Source organism: Elaeis guineensis, chromosome 1 (genome assembly GCF_000442705.2).
Source record: "Elaeis guineensis isolate ETL-2024a chromosome 1, EG11, whole genome shotgun sequence".
Classification (NCBI taxonomy): domain Eukaryota; kingdom Viridiplantae; phylum Streptophyta; class Magnoliopsida; order Arecales; family Arecaceae; genus Elaeis; species Elaeis guineensis.
In genome coordinates this window covers 15,897,314-15,914,831 of record NC_025993.2, presented here as the reverse complement: position 1 = coordinate 15,914,831, position 17,518 = coordinate 15,897,314, and the positions used below count along the sequence as shown (strand labels likewise).

The 17,518-nt window shown below is 38.7% G+C and overlaps 1 protein-coding gene across 1 annotated transcript; it reads left to right on the top strand.

Annotated features, from left to right (window-relative positions):
- The first annotated feature begins 15,184 nt into the window (after positions 1 to 15,184).
- Positions 15,185 to 16,682, top strand: LOC105037993 (U-box domain-containing protein 28). Its single transcript, XM_010913645.4, has one exon. It carries the CDS (start codon positions 15,205 to 15,207, stop codon positions 16,489 to 16,491), a length of 1,287 nt encoding a protein of 428 aa, XP_010911947.1. The 5' UTR covers positions 15,185 to 15,204; the 3' UTR covers positions 16,492 to 16,682.
- The last annotated feature ends 836 nt before the right edge of the window (positions 16,683 to 17,518 follow it).

The following is a 17,518-nucleotide window of genomic DNA, read 5'->3' as shown; positions in this document are numbered from 1 at the left end:
GCATCTATATATCAACCTGACTCTGATACCAGTTGAAGAAAAAATCATCCGATCTGATCGGATCTTCAGAGTGCATCTGAAATATTTTTTATTCAAAATTTTATAATCTTTATAAAATTATCTTGATGCACAGTAAAATAATGATCAAAATCTCCAGAGGATTTCTTGAATTCAATGCCTCGTGAGGTCTGAATGCATAGATCCTCTACTTCACATGCACGCCAAGCTCCATAGGGAAGAGGGAAGATCTTCTTTGCATCAATCTTTAGAAGAGAAGCATGGAGAAGAAGATCAAATCTCCATGGCCTTCGAGGGGTTCTTCATGCCAAGAACCAGCACCCAAGAAACTTCATGCCAAGAGAAAGGGACGCCTCCCTTTCTTGTTGTCGCACAACCTTTCATATCTCCCTATTTCTCATGGTAGTTTGTTTTGTCACATAAATAAAAACCATAACCACTAGTGAATCAGTCCCTTCCTTTAAATAGATGTAGGCATCCCACATCTGGTCATGTCCAAACTAATTTAGGACTCCTTATCCAAGTAGGTAACCCACATAAGAAAGGACACCTCCCTTTCATGTGTGAACTCTTCACCATGCACACAAAGGAATAGGATAGAGATTTTTGTGCTCCACTTCCTCTCTTGGTCGGTCACTAATGAGAGGGAGTCTCAGGATTTTGGGACTCTTTGATTCTAAACCAATTTGGCTCAAATTTGATCCGATTCGAATCCGATTTGAATCTGATTTGAACCAGACTTGAAGAGCCTGTTAATCCTAATCTAATTAGGATTCTGATCTAAGTCTAACTTAAATATATAATCTAATTAAATCTAATTAAATTAAATCTAATCTGAAATTAATTAGTACTTAAATTCAATCTCTCATAAATTTTTTGAATCACTAATCAGATCATTATCATCTCCAAAATTAAATCTGAATCTCATGTCCAGTGCTAGCTAGATATAGTTAACTATTTAATCCCGTATGACCTCTAACTTAGTTCTCAATTAAGCTAAACTATTTGTTCAATCAAGTTATATACTTCTAAATTGAACACATAGATATAGGTCCACTCTTTTCTACTTTGCTTGACTTTGTGCATGACTCCATAGGTTCGAATACTAAGCCGGTAGCATAGAAATAGTTTTCTATACTAATCAAAGTTATCATCTAGCAATGACTTCTGATGTCTAGATAAATCGAATATTTGTAAGACAACATTCAAGAATCATAGAATATGGTTATCGCATAATTCATCTCTTTGACTCTAAATGCTCAAAACGACATAGGATTTAACTGTCAACTCTAGATGAGTCATCCATATTATATTTCAATCTCTTTCAAATCCATCACATGAACTATCTCGATTAAAATTTTACTAAATTGAAATACAGTGATGCATTAACTACTAAAATCTGAAAGGATCAATCCCATCTTGATCCACATACAGACTTCGTAAGTACTTGACTGTATCCAGCAGCCTTCCATCACTGTATTAGAAATACAGATAGTTTGGTGTCAAAGTATAGTAAATTGCTTGTAAGTCACCATGATGATTTCAAGTCGGAGGAATACTTATGTCCATATCCTTCGCGAACTGCTTTTGACAGTAGAGCACTTCGTAGATGAGTCACTTATTCAGTGACGATGTACTCCTATATCTCACATGTATGCCATACCAGTGTCTCCACACTCCTTGGTTATGAGGATAACCAACCTATATGGCATACAACGACTTACATTCGATAAACATCTTCGTCTCTTAATGATGTATCATTTGGTCGTGAACATATTTAAGAACTATTCGATAAATCTTCTTTTATCTATTGTCATATAGTTCTAGGGACTTCATCATAACATAAAAGTTTAATTAAGAAAGATGTAACTTTATGATAAAAAATATCAGATAATTTTTATTAATTCATAATTCATGTTCAAATTATAAGGAACATAATCGTCCAAATGATTGATTTTAGAACACATTTTCTAACATCTCCCTCAGTTGCATCATCAGTCTCAAGCGAGTGGATGAGGTCCCCAACAAGTTAGACCCTTCATCTTCATTATCAGCTTTAGTCGACTGGATGGGGTCTCCAGAGGATTAGTCTCTTCATCATCATCACTGGCCTTAAGTGGTTGGGTGGGATACCAGAAGGGTTAGCCCCTTAAGCTTTATTATCGTGATCTCCGCTTCGATTCGACTATAGGCAAGAAGCACCATGTAGCCTGGCATGGTCCTTGAAGGGTTATCCCCTTCAGCTTTGTCATCGTGGCCTCTACTTTGACTCATCCATGGGCAAGAAGCGTCATGTGGCCTAGCAGGATTTCGAAGGATGAGCCCCTTCATCTCCATCATCAGCCTCAAGCAGCCAAATGGGATCCCCAAAGGGTGAGCCCCTTCATCTTCATCATCGACCTCAGTCTGCCAAATGAGATCCTCAGAGGGTTAGCCCCTTCATCTTCATCATCGATCTTAGTTGACTGGATGGCATCCCTTGAGGGTTAGCCCCTTCTTCATTATCGTCAATGGCCTCAAGTGGCCAGATGGAGTCCCTAGAGGGTTAGCCCCTTCATCTCTATCATTGACCTCAATCGGCCAAGCGGGATCCTCGGAGGGTTTGCCCCTTCAGCTTCATTATTGTGGCCACCACTTCTATTCATTCATTGGCAAGAAGCACCATGTGACCTGATGGGATCTACGGAGGGTTATCCCCTTCAGCTTTATTATCGTGGCCTTTGCTTTGACTCATCCGTGGGTAAGGAGTATCATGTGACCTGATGAAATCCTCGGAGAGTTAGCCTCTTCCTCTCCGTCATCGACCTCAAGTGGCCGGATGAGATCCTCAGAGGGTTAGCCCCTTTATCTTCATCGTCGGTCTTAGTCGGCTGGGTAGGATTCTCGAAGGGTCAGCCCCTTCATCTTCATCATCAACCTCAATCAGTCATGTAAGGTCCCAGGAGAGAGCTCCTTCTTCATTGTCGTGGCCTCCGTTTCAACCCGCCCGTGGGCAGGGAATGCCAGATGGCTAGGCATGGTAAGGTACCAATTCGAACATCCTCAGATGTTTACATCTTTGGGACCTCCAAATTTTAGGGAGCCCTAAAGAACTTTTTTGCGCTTTCACAAACACCTAGCCACCTTTAGTCCCTGAGCCTCGGGAGATTTGAGGCCTCATTTTTATGCGGGGTCAGCAAGGGGACCCGATTCTCTTAGTTTGCTCCAAGGCTAGTTCTTCATTGGGTCATCACGAGCCTTGAGAGCCTTTCGAGGTTGCTTCAAAGGTACTGTTGTTGGAACCAAATCTCATTCGATCTCTCCTTAGCGCTGCCTATGCTTCCCTTGGGTCGGTGGTAATTTTTTTCCTTCAAAGAGCATCATGAAATAAAGTGCAAGTTAAACTTTTATTATGAATTGAAATTTTATTTACATTATGGCTTGTTATCACCAGTAATATAATGATAGTGACATAGCAAGGAATGTACTTCCTTCAAAAATCATTATCAAAAAAGAAAACAATATATCTTTTTCCTCCTTAGTTTGGTCTTTTACCCCCTATACCGTCAGTGGAGGTGGAGATAGTGTTGATGACTCTGATCATTAGTCAATTTGCCATTATTCTCTTCATTGTATACTTGATTCAGCTATTCTTGAATGTACTTATCCAGATAATTTTTTTGGATCAAAGCCTCGATCTCGTCCTTGAGGTGGTGGCATTCTTCGATGTTATGACCATGGTTGTGGTGGAAATGGTAGTACTTCTTCTTGCTCCTTTTATCCTAAGGGACCTTTATCAGCTCAGGAGACCGTTGATACCTCTAACCCTCGATCTCTATTAGGATCTGGGATCATGGGGTAGATAGAGGGGTGTAGCTGTTGAACCATTGGGATGGAATTCTTGGTCTGTAGTTCTTTAGGCACTACATCAGGATTTCCCAACTCCTCTTCTTGCCAAAGGCCTTCTTTCCTTCTACCTTCTTGTGCACCATCCGGACTTCTTCTGTCTGGGCATACTTTCAGACTTGGGCCAGTAGGTCGGTATAGTCTCTTAGGAAGGTCTTGTTGAGGGAGAAGATGAGGCATTCATTCTGCAGCCCTCACTTAAGTGCCGATATTGCCAATGACTAATCAAGGTCACACATCTCAAGCATAGTGGCATTGAAGCACATGACATAGTCATGCAGTGACTCACTCTCTTCTTAGCAAAGAAAGAAAAGACTATCAAAATTTCTTAATTAAGCTCGGCTACTGCCAAAGTGGGCAATGAACAGCCCATCAAGCTACACGAACGAATGGATGGACCTGAGTTAGAGTCCAGAATATCACGCCCATGCCAACTTTTTGAGGGTGGCCCGAAAGGCGAGGCAAAAGAGGGTGTCCAAGGCATCCTGCATCATCATAAAAGTTCTATAACCTTATAGATAATTAAGGGGGTCTGTGGAGCCATCATACGGCTCCATCTAAGGTATCTTAAATCGATTTGGGATCGATTCACTCAAAATGATTTGGAAGAAAGGAGGTTGGGAGTTGAAGGCCGTCGTTACTTCAGTGAGGCCTACTTCGGACTTCATCAAGGCGGCACTCGATTTCTTAGACTTTTCTCTCAAACACCTCTCACCGTGATCTCCTAAACTCGGGAGAGTAGCCCAGGATCAAATCTCCAGTGGAGGAAGAGCTTCTCAGCCAAGCCTCCTCCCTCAAGCTCCAATGGGAGGACCAAGCTGTAGAGGCAAGGGAATGATGAGATATCACTGGGGGGTAGATCTCAGGCTTCGAGAGCGAGATCGTCGACTACAACGAGAAGGAGCCACCTAAGGATTCAACTCCACGTGCTGCTGCTGCTCTGCCACTTACTTGAGCCACTGCACGGCACCAGTCAACACTTAGATCTGGTGGGCTAGAGCATCAAGCGATGGTGGGTCTATTATTGTCGGGGGTTGCACTGCAATGAATCCACAGACAGTATTGCTATAGCTGTGATGGATGGCCTGTCAGTGGCAGGCGGTGGAGTTATGTGCTTGCTTGCATTTGCACCATGCTTTCTTTACTCTTAAAAAGAGACTAGGCCCTCTTTCTTACGCCAATTTATTGCTGCAAGACTCTGAAAAGGTGCTGATGTGGCTGGAGCTAGCATTGCCTAGGATTCGGAGCACCAAAAAAATCTGCAAGGAAAGTCTACACTCATCGGAGTGTATTCCGATGGGAGATCCTTCGATGCCTAAGTTAGCTAGAGCTTAAAAATAGTAGTGAAAACAGAGAAAGGGTGTAGGAGAGTGGAGTATTCTTCTCCTTATTCTCCTCCTTAGTTGAGCTTGCTTATCTAAGGATTCTCTTTGTATCTCTTTTATATGGAGGTTGAGTCCATAGGCTGTAAGCCGGAATCCATAGATTTGTTAGGTCTGATTCTTTAGGTCGTTGGACCATGTTTTGACTATTTATTGGGAGAAAAAATTCTGTCCACTACCCTTGAATCAAAGTTGTTAGTCATGGATGTTCATTTGCAGGTCTCATCCGCATAGCTGATCGAATTGGTGGTTCGAAATAGGCATGAGGTCGAAGTTTCGGGCTTGTATCTGGTGCGATTTTGCCAAGTCATCTTGATCGTGGCTAAGAGAGAGGGGTCGATCCGATTAGCGGGTCACCTCCACAATAAATTTAACATGTAATATCTTTCTCAAAATACTTTTTTGTTGTCTCTTAATAGTTTTACTTTATAAATAAATTTAATTTTTTTTTATTAGATTTATAAAGTTTATTGTTCTAAGATTTATTTCTGATCGAAAGAAAAATAAATATAATAGCTAGCATTATGTATTGATCTTCTGATTTGCTTCTTATTTTCTTTGTATCAGCCTGGACTATCTACGCATCTCTCTCTTTAATCAAAAAAAAACAACTACTAATCTTCCTTCCGAATCTTCTCAGAAAAATAATAAAAGTAACCTACTTTACAATTACAGCCAAAGATGGCTGACAAAAAAAAATCATGCATGATGCCATTATTCCAGTCATGCTAAAGTAATCCTCTCCTTTGTTCCACCAATTATGATTGCAACTCCAGCGAGTTCCCTGTGATCGAATCATGTCAAGTTTTCGATTGTGCAGGCCAGCTTTCACGTCAAGCGGTGGGAATTAAAATCCAAGAGAAAAAGTGGTGGATGCAGGTTGTCTCTTCCACCAAGGAGTCGGCATCCACGCTCATAGCATGGGTTCAACTGCGTGCTAAATAATATAATTGTTGACTTGGTAGACAAAGAGAAGCCTTGAAGTCTGCGGGCACCGTCCGACATTCCATTATTGTGCTCATCAAATTAGCATCATCTTCAGTACCCAATGCCGTGTGCCAGAACGCAAGATTCTGGCTTCCATCTTGGCTTTGGCTTGCAAATAATTTATTCAACTATTTGCTCTTTTCTAATAGACATGCCTCAAAGGTCCCGCTTGACAACTCTAGCATCCACAATGACCACGGGCTAAATGGTGACTTACCTAATTGTTATATATATATATATATATATATATATATATATATATATATATAAAAGATCTTGGCTTTCCATCTTGTCTTTGGCTTGCAAATAATTTATTCAACTATTTGCTGTTTTCTAATTGACATGCCTCAAAGGTCCCGCTTGACAACTCTAGCATCCACAATGACCGCGGGCTAAATGGTGACTTACCTAATTGTTATATATATATATATATATATATATATATATATATATATATATATATATATATATATATATATATATATAACATATTACATATAATTGATATATATATATATATATAACATATTACATATAATTGATATAAATATGTCTACATATATATAAAACATATTATGCATGATTTATATAAATATATCTACAAGAATTAGAATACATAATTTTTCAAAAGCGAAGAAGGAAGAGCCCTGTCGAAATCTCTCAGGATAGTTTGGTGCTGTATGGTTCGCTGCATAAGATGCAACATAATTTACATATAAATTGTTATGATATTATAAAGTTTTAAGAAAATGGCAACAATTAAAAGTAGCTCATGTTTCATGGATAATTTTATCTTCTAAGGTGCTAACACGGGAGTCTCCTAAATGGATTCCTCCATCCGACCAATGCTAGAAAGTTCTAATTTATGCATATTGGACATCTATGAGTTCACGCAGGTGATCCATCATCTGCTTCTTTTTCATATGATTCGTATTGCGCTACATGAGATTCAAACAATTAGCAGTGATTGATAAAGGGAAAGTGGACAGTGATACAAGCATCACAGTGTTGTGTGATACCATCTGAAATAGCATAACTCATAAAACATGACCAATTTATTTTTTAAAAAAGTAAAAATTGCTTAAATTAGCTTATTGAGTTGGATGAGATTTATGTCTTTGGTTTGATTTACAATCAAGCTCGTTCGACATTTTGAACTCTTTTGTTTTTTTTGTGTTGAGTCCAACAAAACTAGGTTTAATTCTGTAAAATCTATAGCTAATTGAATAAATTCTCCAACTGAATTAGATTTGAAGCCCATATTAAATCTATTATGCCTTTAATCCAACACTCAGATCGACTATGCTATACAACTGCATGCTTTTTAAGATAAAATCTTAAAAAATATGTAAAGTCTTAAAATACGTTGCAACTTCAATACTATAAATACTAATGAACTCAATTCATAACAAAATATTTTATATTAATAAATAATATAATTTATATAATTTATCAAACTCAATCATCCAACTAGTATTGATGGTACTCTATATATTCGATTTTTTCAACCATGATTTCAACCACAGCCAAGTATATGTATCCTGTAACTCTGAAAATGAAAGAAAAGAAGGAGGTGTGAGCTTTAGAATCTAATATGAATCCTCGTACACTCACACCAATATAATAATATAATATTCAATAAAAAAAATATAATCACAAAATCTCTTGTTAAGCATCCAATATAACTCAATAGTTATATAAGCATATAATTCATCTCATATATTATCACAAATCTGTGTCTTATTAACATGGTCCAAATTAATCAATGGTTGTCTTTAGGATTTTGAACTAATCATGATCAAGCTCTAATTAATTCGTAACTGGCAAACTCAAGTACCACATTCTAGCCCATGGTGGAGCTATGTATTATGCCATATTCATACTCGTGATGGGCTATTTACAATATCATGTTCCTACCTATGGCAACTATCTACAGTGCCCCGTTCCAATCCATGACGAGGTTATTTGCAATTTAATGTGACTAGTCCAAACATCCATTTTTTTATCATCAATTTATTCAATCTTAATTATGTCAGAAAAATATAGTATAATATTATATTCTTTTCAAGATTTTTAATAGCTGACATCATAATCCAAACTATCCAAAAATTCATCAATATTTGATATAAATATATAATATAAAAAAAATAAGTAGTCATACTGTCAATTATATATTCATAAAATTAGCAACAAGAAACCAAAATCATGTTGTATGTATATATATATATATATATAGTTAATTATGTCCGGGGACTCTTATCTCTGCCGGCAACCAACTCAAATGAATGCTACCTATTTATACCTAACATATCCAATTAAAAACTAATATAAAATCACTTCTGCTTTGTCAATCCTTAGTAATAATAATTAATAAATCATTGCTAAATTTCTAATTCAAAATTTTTGATGCCTAAATTACTCTTATCCTAATTTCTTAGTCCCAAATAATACAGAACTAATTAAATAAAGAAATTAAGGATTTATCTTGATTTAGGAATCAGAGCATAATTTTTTTTACTTAACATCTTCTCATCCAATCAATTGCATGCCTATAGAACTGAATCAATATCAAAAAAAGTTATAATAATTAGAATTAATTACGGAGAAAATCAAGAAATAAAGAAAGGATACAACTAGTAATACCATCCAACAGTCAATTGGTTTAAATCTGGATAATCGATGGATCAAGAAATGAGTTAGATTAGAGTAAGAAGAGCAAGATAGCTCATCAATCAAGAAGTTCGAGGATGCCCAGTACTAATTGGGCAGCACTCAACATGCAAGACGATCAATGAGGATGCAAGATGGTCAAAAAGGGTCAATTCAAAATTCTCTATTGGCATTCACTAAGGTCTACCATTAAGTCCCTTGAATCCCTCTTCCACAAATCTTTTGATCCAACTAGAGAGAGAAAGAAAGAGTGAGAGAGGAGAGGGAAGAGAGAGAAGAAAGAGCATTCTCTTCTCCTTCAAAATAGGGGTAATCTTATCTCTCTTTTTTTCCAATCAAGATCAAACACCGACGACCAAGGGTGGTGGTAGCATAGGGCAATGCTCAGCCGCAACATCATCAATGACAACGATCAGTCAATAAGGAGGAAATAGAAGGAAGAACAAAAAGAAAAGAAAAACAAGGGATTGGAGGCTTACCATGGATCCGAGCCTCAACCACTCACATCTGGCTAAGCTCTAGCTAGGGTCTCATTCTAGCACATCAATATAGAGGCTCCGACAATGACAGTGGTCCAGAAAAGAGAAGATAATTTAAAGCAAAAAAATAGAGTAAGAAGAAAGGAGCCTCATTCAATCGAATCTGGAAACCTCCTTGCTCCAATCAGCCCATCAATGGTTGCTTTGGGGACTAGAATAAATAAGGAAGAGGGAGCTTGTGTTTCCCTTCAACTCTGACAAGTCAAGACCACATTGATGGAAAATTTTAATGGAAACCCAAGGAAATCTTAACCAAAACACAAATCCGAGGCAGCTGGAGGTTTGATTGCGTAAAAAAAAGGGAATGGGGCTTCTTTTATAGGTCAACCTTAGGGCTTTGAGGAGGAAATGATGGATCTAGATATCTTTCAGCATCGAAATCAAGTAAAAGATGGACTCCTATCGGGAGTCCTATTTTCCTCCACTGCACATGCGAGGCATGCACGAACAATGGCATGGGTCTAACTGGGTTATCATAAGATCCATGGGTCCAAACTTTATGAATTACCTCTAATTTAGGTAAGAGTCTAGATTGAGCTTAAAAATTTAGTCTCTGATGCCCATGACCTTCTTAATTATTGGTCGAACAAGTTCCACTACTCATTTGATGGACTACTCCAACTATAGAGCAACATGCATAAGGATAGACAAACTGCAAAAGAACGAATGCAATACATGCATTTTCATACATGTTGCACTATGGTTAGACTAGTTCAACAACTCAATAGTGGACCTGATCCAACCAAAATTATACCTGGACCCTTATCTTGTATTGCCCCAAATCATGAATGCAACACAACTTAATTATTATGGTAGATTTTAGTCAAAAATTGTGGCACCACCCACATCCATGCTGGTCAAGGCTGTCAACCTTCAGATAATGGTCGAGCTACATAAGTGGTTATAGTGAGCCTTCGATTCTAAAGCTCCACACGGATCAGCTGGTGTGTTTGATTGCATACCAAAAGCCTAATGCATTGGTCAAGTCAAGTGATTGCGTTTCGTCTCCAAGACATCCGTGTGATATTTTCTTAGTTCTCACGTGCACCAAGTAGACCGGTAACTGACTTTGCGTGCATGGTGAAACAAAGACCGTTGGCTCCGCCGCACCCCTATCTATGGTCTTTCTTTTTCCTTTTTTTTTTTTATCTTCAAAAACTAAAATAAAAGAAACTTCTTTCCTTGCTAGAAGGAAAACTTGGCTCAAACTAAGACGGCGGCACCATTGAAAACCTGAGCAATGTTTAAAATATGGCGATGTCACCGACTCAACCAATTGGATTTTTAAATCTATTATAGCTAAAAGTAGTATAAAATCAAAGTTGCAATACACACATATTAATCCTACTCTTAATAGTTTTTAAGGAGAAAGAGAAAGTATGTGTTTTAAATAATCCCTTGAGACACTTTTGAGTTAACTATGGCTTGCTAGTGGAATAAAAGTCCATGTGCAAGTTAAATCTTATGTTCAAGCTTTTAATCTCATTATTATTTTTTGTAGGAGCTCGGATGGAAAAAATTCCTATATAAATTCCATTGAGGGAAGGATTCAAATCGAGATCCTTGACATCAATCCTACAATACTTTGTCAACTATATCAGTTAGTATCCTCAAGCCTTTTATTTTATCTGAAATGAATAATAACATGCTGTACATAAATTTTAATGTTGTCACTCTTCAAAACTTTGGCTACGTAGCTGTAGCAATTGTTGCATGTTAGATTAACTTTCCAAGCAATTATTAAAAAAGGAAAAACAGAAATAAATATGAAACCATCAAATAACTCTAAGAAACACTTTACAAATTCCAAGCTCTTTTTTATGAAGAAAAAGAGAAACATTTTAGATTAGAATTCGTTAAATGTTGAAATGCAATTGGTTAATGCATGGACCTATATGCCATGCCTTGACAAATGCAACATCCGGTGCACATGACCTCGCTTAAGGTCTTACCTTCTTTAACTTTGCGTATCTAACAAAAGATTTGGTTCGTACGGTTCGCATCAAAAAATTATTGATCTTTTTTTTGCAGTCTCAACCATTAGACTGTAGTTGCATTGACCTCAAAGCACCACAAAATTCTTCATGAGTCATCCAGTTTGCATAGATCTTGAGGTAACTATTGCACAATTCAACAATAGATTTGCGCAAAGATAAGCCGTTCTTTTGTGCCCTTACCAAGTCAGATTATTAGATTATATGTATCTCATAGTAAAACACAACTTGTAAGTTATTCTTGTCATTCTACCGCTCCATAATATTTAAATATCTATTAATTAATATTTAACAAGCATGCGCACAAAGTGCATATGCTACGAATGTAGTAGTTAAAAATGCAAATAACTAATGGATCCACTGCAAATCAACTTCTCAATGCTGGATCCGAGAAATCATTCTGGATATCTATTAAAAATTTATTGGCTATATGTGATAAGTTCCATCCAGTTATATCTATTTTAGAAACATGGAACCTTTTCTCTCTTACAAAGATAGCTAAGAACATGCTTTGAGAAATATATTTATCAGTTAAACTATGGATTATGTTATTGATTATGTGTTATGAAGCACCATCTCTTTGAATTCTCTGACATCTTGGATGGCATTCTAGATTACATTTTAATTTACATCTTATTAAAGGTAAGATAAAAAAAATAGCTAGCTTACTACTTCAGAATATTCTAATTGTTATTTGCCTTGACTGAATAATATAGTTAAGTAGCACCTCGGTACACCTAATTGGTTATTTCACATTTTTTGAGACAGTCCTGGAATTAATTTTCTTAATTTCTAAATGAGTGAAAATATGCTGTAAAGAGTAGTCTACGCCAACATTGGAGGACTTGTTTGCACCGCATACTGAAGTATTCATGATATATGCAAAATTATCCGAGCTTTTGAATTAAGACCCCTGCTATAATATGAGAAGGCCCAGAAGTTTCTAATTACATAGGATCATAAATATAATCATCAACTAAATTTCCAAAGGTCGGGTGCATATTTTGAATAGTGAAGCACAACCCTTTTAGATTCTCTGTCTCCTAGGATAGCATGAGATATAATGGAAGGATTAACTAGGTAAAGAAAATAAGTCAATTTTTTTAAACAGCTAACCAAGTTATGATGCATCAGCTAGCATGCATGGAAGATCTTTTGTTACTTTGTATAGAATGATCATGAGTAGCATAATATTCCTCATGAAAATATTAACATGATCATATTTTCTATACGTATTTTTTTTTAAATACTAATATTATATTTTATATAATTAAATATAAATTTAATAAAACATGAAATGAGTATTGTTCAATTTTATGGACATCACGGCTGTCATATTTACAGAGGAATAAATCAACCGACCAATTTGATAGTGAGAGCTGTAATGATTTTTGGTGCTGTAATTATAATGATATTATTTAGACGACAAGCTGCTCACTATCGATTTTTTTTTTTTTTTGTTCTTTTCTTCTTCTGATTAGCTATATTTATTATTTGCACTTTAAAATGATGCAATAATCGATTTCAGCAACGAATTAACGTACAGTAGCTTCATAATTTGTAAACATCATTTTGCTATGCAATGATATCATTGTGGCAGCATGTGATTGGAAGCTATTTTCTAATTTTAACAACTTCTATCCAATCACTTGATGCCATATCAATATATAAAATAAAATGTTTAACTATGTATGACTTAATCAAGCAACAGTATTTTGGCCTACCACTAACTCTCTTTATGTTTTTCTTATTTTAATACAACTTTCAATCATACCTTCCCTAGATCTTATCTAAATTATATGTACAAGCAAAGTTGATGACTACTACTTAAACCTGCACGTATTTATCGATGAAAGGCGCATGAACCACCACATTAAATACGCATGGAGGCTATGTTCTTAACAAAAAATTGTTAGAAGCGAACAGATGGAGATTATAATGCCAAGGACCACATAGTGGTATAGAGGTCGTTTTTGGTTTAATTTCTTTTCAAAACCCCCAATATATATATATATATATATATATATATATATATATATATATTATTTATTTTTTTCTTGCTAACAATGCCTCGAGAAGATCCAAATATGTTTAAGTTGTCCTTCACATTCATGCAATAAATGTATGGATTAGACATAATATATTTACCAAATTTTAATTTACTATTGTTATTAGTAACAAGTTTGAGGAGCTCTATTCAAGTAGGACAAGCAACGATCCCTCTCTACCTACAGGAAAGTTGCAGACTATACCTACACTTTATCCATTTGGATTTTTCTCTGGTCCAATTTTAATGGAAACTAATTTTCAACCTTTGGTTTGACAATAATGTGATGATCATTTATTGAGAAAGTTTTTATGCTTGGTCCTCATTATGATGAACATTTAAAACTTTTAGACATATTATCTTCTCAACATTGGTTTGCTTGCCATTTTATAATTAGTCCACACCCATGTTTTTCAAAATTTTAATGATCAGTCCATAGACAACTGTGCTTTGTTTCTATAACAGTTACATACCTATTTATCTTTTGTTTCTGTATGTTATGACGTAGAACAATGACGAAAGATGACATCGCCAGCAAAATGAAGGACCAGAACCAAAAACTTCCATCTTGGGTTCCTAATCATCATATAGCAATTAGACCAAGGAACAATTTTTTTTTTTTTTTCTTTTTTGCTTCTTAAGAAAGAATTCTCTTCTAACTATTAACGATTACTTTTTGTATAAATAAAATGAGCATAAACTTATACAAAATACATACGATAAACCAAAATGTAAATGACACATATGATTGAGACCTAACATTTAAAAAGCAATTCTAAAATTCTAAAATCAACCCATATTATTTTTGAAAGAGATTTTGTGACATCTGTTAAATGGTTATCTAGATCTACTCCATTTGAGATTGATTCTTATCCCTTTCGGCAAGATCATTAATAGATAAAGATATCTCTACAATTTTTGTAAATTATATATATTTATAAAAAGACAAATAATGCTGCTGCAGATTGAATGGTAATATCTTAGATATTTTTATCAAATTTTTGAATATTTTATTTATCGATTTCCATAGATATTTTTATTCTAAATTGATTTAATAAATCCGATTTATCCAAAACAAGAAAAAGACAATCAAGCCAAATCATGAAGTAATTTATTTTTTTTTTTGTGATAAATTGGAATCATTTACCTAATCTTGAATAAATACAATCATGAGAATCAAAAAAATAAAATATTTAAAAAATTAGATAATCCATTGAGTAGATTAATCACGTGAGTCATCGTCCACACAGTCGAGGTACATGAAAGCTGTGATCTTAAAAGTAATCTGCTTCTGGGAATCCATTTTTTTCAAAAGGCAGGAGCATGCCCATACGTAACCTCAAATCTCTTCTACTTGACAAAAGAAATATTAAAATCTCAAATCAACGGCGGGGGCGCCCCCAAGACCAAGAGACGTTTCCATCCAAAATAATAGACTTGTCAACTTTTCATACTGGCCCTCAACGTTTTCCTCGCATCCAGAAGCCCCTTCAGAAGTTCCATTACGGTACCAAACAGAAACACCCTGTAGCCAGCGCACGAGAGCGAGATTAGCGCTCGAGGTGACCATTGACCATTGACCAGTGTCGTCATCCTTTGACTCCCTCCTCCCACTCCTTCAAAAACCCCACAACCACTCCTCCCTTCCACTGCTGTCGAGAGAGAAAACTAGGGAAGAAGACATGGGGGGAAGAGAGAGTAGAACGAGGAGGAGGGTGCGGCCACTGGAGGTGAGGTTACCGAGCTACTTCCGATGCCCGATCTCGCTGGAGGTGATGAAGTCTCCGGTCAGCCTTTGCACCGGCGTCACCTACGACCGCACCTCCATCCAGCGCTGGCTCGATTCCGGTCACCGCACCTGCCCTGCCACTCGCCAGCCCCTCCCCTCCACCGACCTCGTCCCCAACCTCACCCTCCGCCGCCTCATCCATCTCTGGTCCTGCACCTCCTCCTCCTCCTCCGCCGCCGCCGCCGCCGCCGACGACATCTCCTCCTCCACCGATCCCCTCCCCGCTCTCCGCGACCTCGCCGCGTTCTTCTCCGACCCCGCCGTCGAGGACCCCGAGAAGAACCGCCTCCTCGCCGCGGGAGGCCTCGCGGCCGCCCTCGCCGCCCAGATCGTCAAGGAGGACGCCGGATTGGAGACGGTGGAGGCGGCGATCAGGGTCCTCGCCTCGATCCTCTCCATGGATGGCATCCACGAGAGCAACAAAAGGGTCGCGATCTCCGCGCTTTTGGCGGATCTGGATGGATCCGCGTCCGCCCTTATCGCCGTGTTCCAGAAGGGCGGCAGCTTGGAATCCCGGATCGATTCCGCTCGGGTTCTCGATTCGATCCTCTCGTCGTCCTCCGATTGCGTCGCGGAAGAGGCCAAGAGCTCGATCGCGGAGAAGCCAGGGCTGATCCCGGAGCTGGTCCGGCTGATCGGCGGCGAGACTAAGGTGGATCCAGCGGCGGCCGACGTGGGGCTGCGGTGCCTGACCGGTATCTTGACGGCGGCGGGTCAGCGGCTGCGGGTGCCGATGGTGAGGGCAGGGGTGGTGGCGGCGGCCACGCGGGTGCTGGCGGCGGATGAGGTGACGGCGGGGGCGGCGGAGCGGGCCCTGCGGGTGATGGAGGAGGCGGCGGTGTGCGCGGAGGGACGGGCGGCGATCTGCGAGGCGGCGGAGGAGTGCGTGGGGGCGGTGATGGGGCGGGTGATGAGGTTGGGGAGGGAGGGGAGGGAGACGGCGGTGGTGGTGCTCTGGGCTGTTTGCTGCGGCGGCGGCGGGGCCGGCGGCGACTGGAGGGCGAGGGAGGCATTGGCGGGGACGAGCGGGGGGCTGGCGAAGATCCTGGTGTTGAAGCAGGGGGACTGCTCGCCGACGGCGGGGAGGATGGCCGGCGAGCTGCTGAGGATCTTCCGGGCGGATTCCAAGGGCTGCCCCGCCGGATACGACAGCAAGACCATCCACATCATGCCCTTCTGATCCCCGAAGGGGAGGGAAAGGGTATTAATTTAGTGGATTATTTATAGATAAATTTGATTCCAGTTCGGGAATCCAAAGGAAGGGGAGGAAAAAATATACTACTAGACAATTTGTAAATGGATAGAAATTTTGACTTGATACAGAAAAAAAGGTATACATGAGAAAGAAACTTGCTCAATTTTTTGTTGTTATACGCCATCAGCGTTGGAATTTGTCGTGTTCTTGACAAAATACTTACGTTAACATCGGCCATAAAAAACCAAAAACTTGGCCATCTCCCAAGGGCTAAAGTCTATTTTGATGGATGGCTCAGCAACAGTGACGCAGGAATTGGTTTTCTCATTTGCAGGATCTAGGGCTTTGAAGGCAAAATCCATATCCATTTTTGAACTATGAGTAATATGGGAAGGGATGGTCAGAGATGGATGGAAGGTGACTCTGCAACAGTGGTACTGAATCAGCAATGTGAATACTTCATCTATGGGAGATCACACATTTCTTACGGATATTAAGGAGTACAGAGTAATCCCCTTTTCTTTCGTGATACACACATTTATAGGGAGGCAAACAACATGGCAACCTCAAGAAGACCGAACCAGGACTTCTTCGCTCGTACTAGTATCCTTTAAAGATCTCTCTTGTAGTTGATGCAGATAGTTTTTGACTCTCTTTTAATTGGTTACTGAGGTTCCTGATCAGGGATGATAATTTTTTTTGATCCGTCGAGTATCCGATCCAATCCAATCCGAATAGAATGATTTTATCCGATCAATTAAACTCTCGAGTGATATGATTTTAGAAAAAAATTTGAAACAAGTTCAGATCGAGTATAAATAATAATATGACCCGCTCCGAACTCGACCCGATAATCTATATTAACATAAATTCCTAACACAACTTATTCAGCTGCTCCAAGCTTCCTAAGTCCCACCCGATGAGAGTGAGAATCCAAAGATCCTGACTCTCGAGCCCTAGCCATTGTCTTCTCTACTCTGCTCGTAGAGGCGGAGGCGATGAGCATGGCAAC

What these genes read in the sequence shown, in the direction of transcription:
- LOC105037993 (XM_010913645.4), top strand. Translation starts at nt 15,205, where the DNA reads ATGGGGGGAAGAGAGAGTAGAACGAGGAGGAGGGTGCGGCCACTGGAG.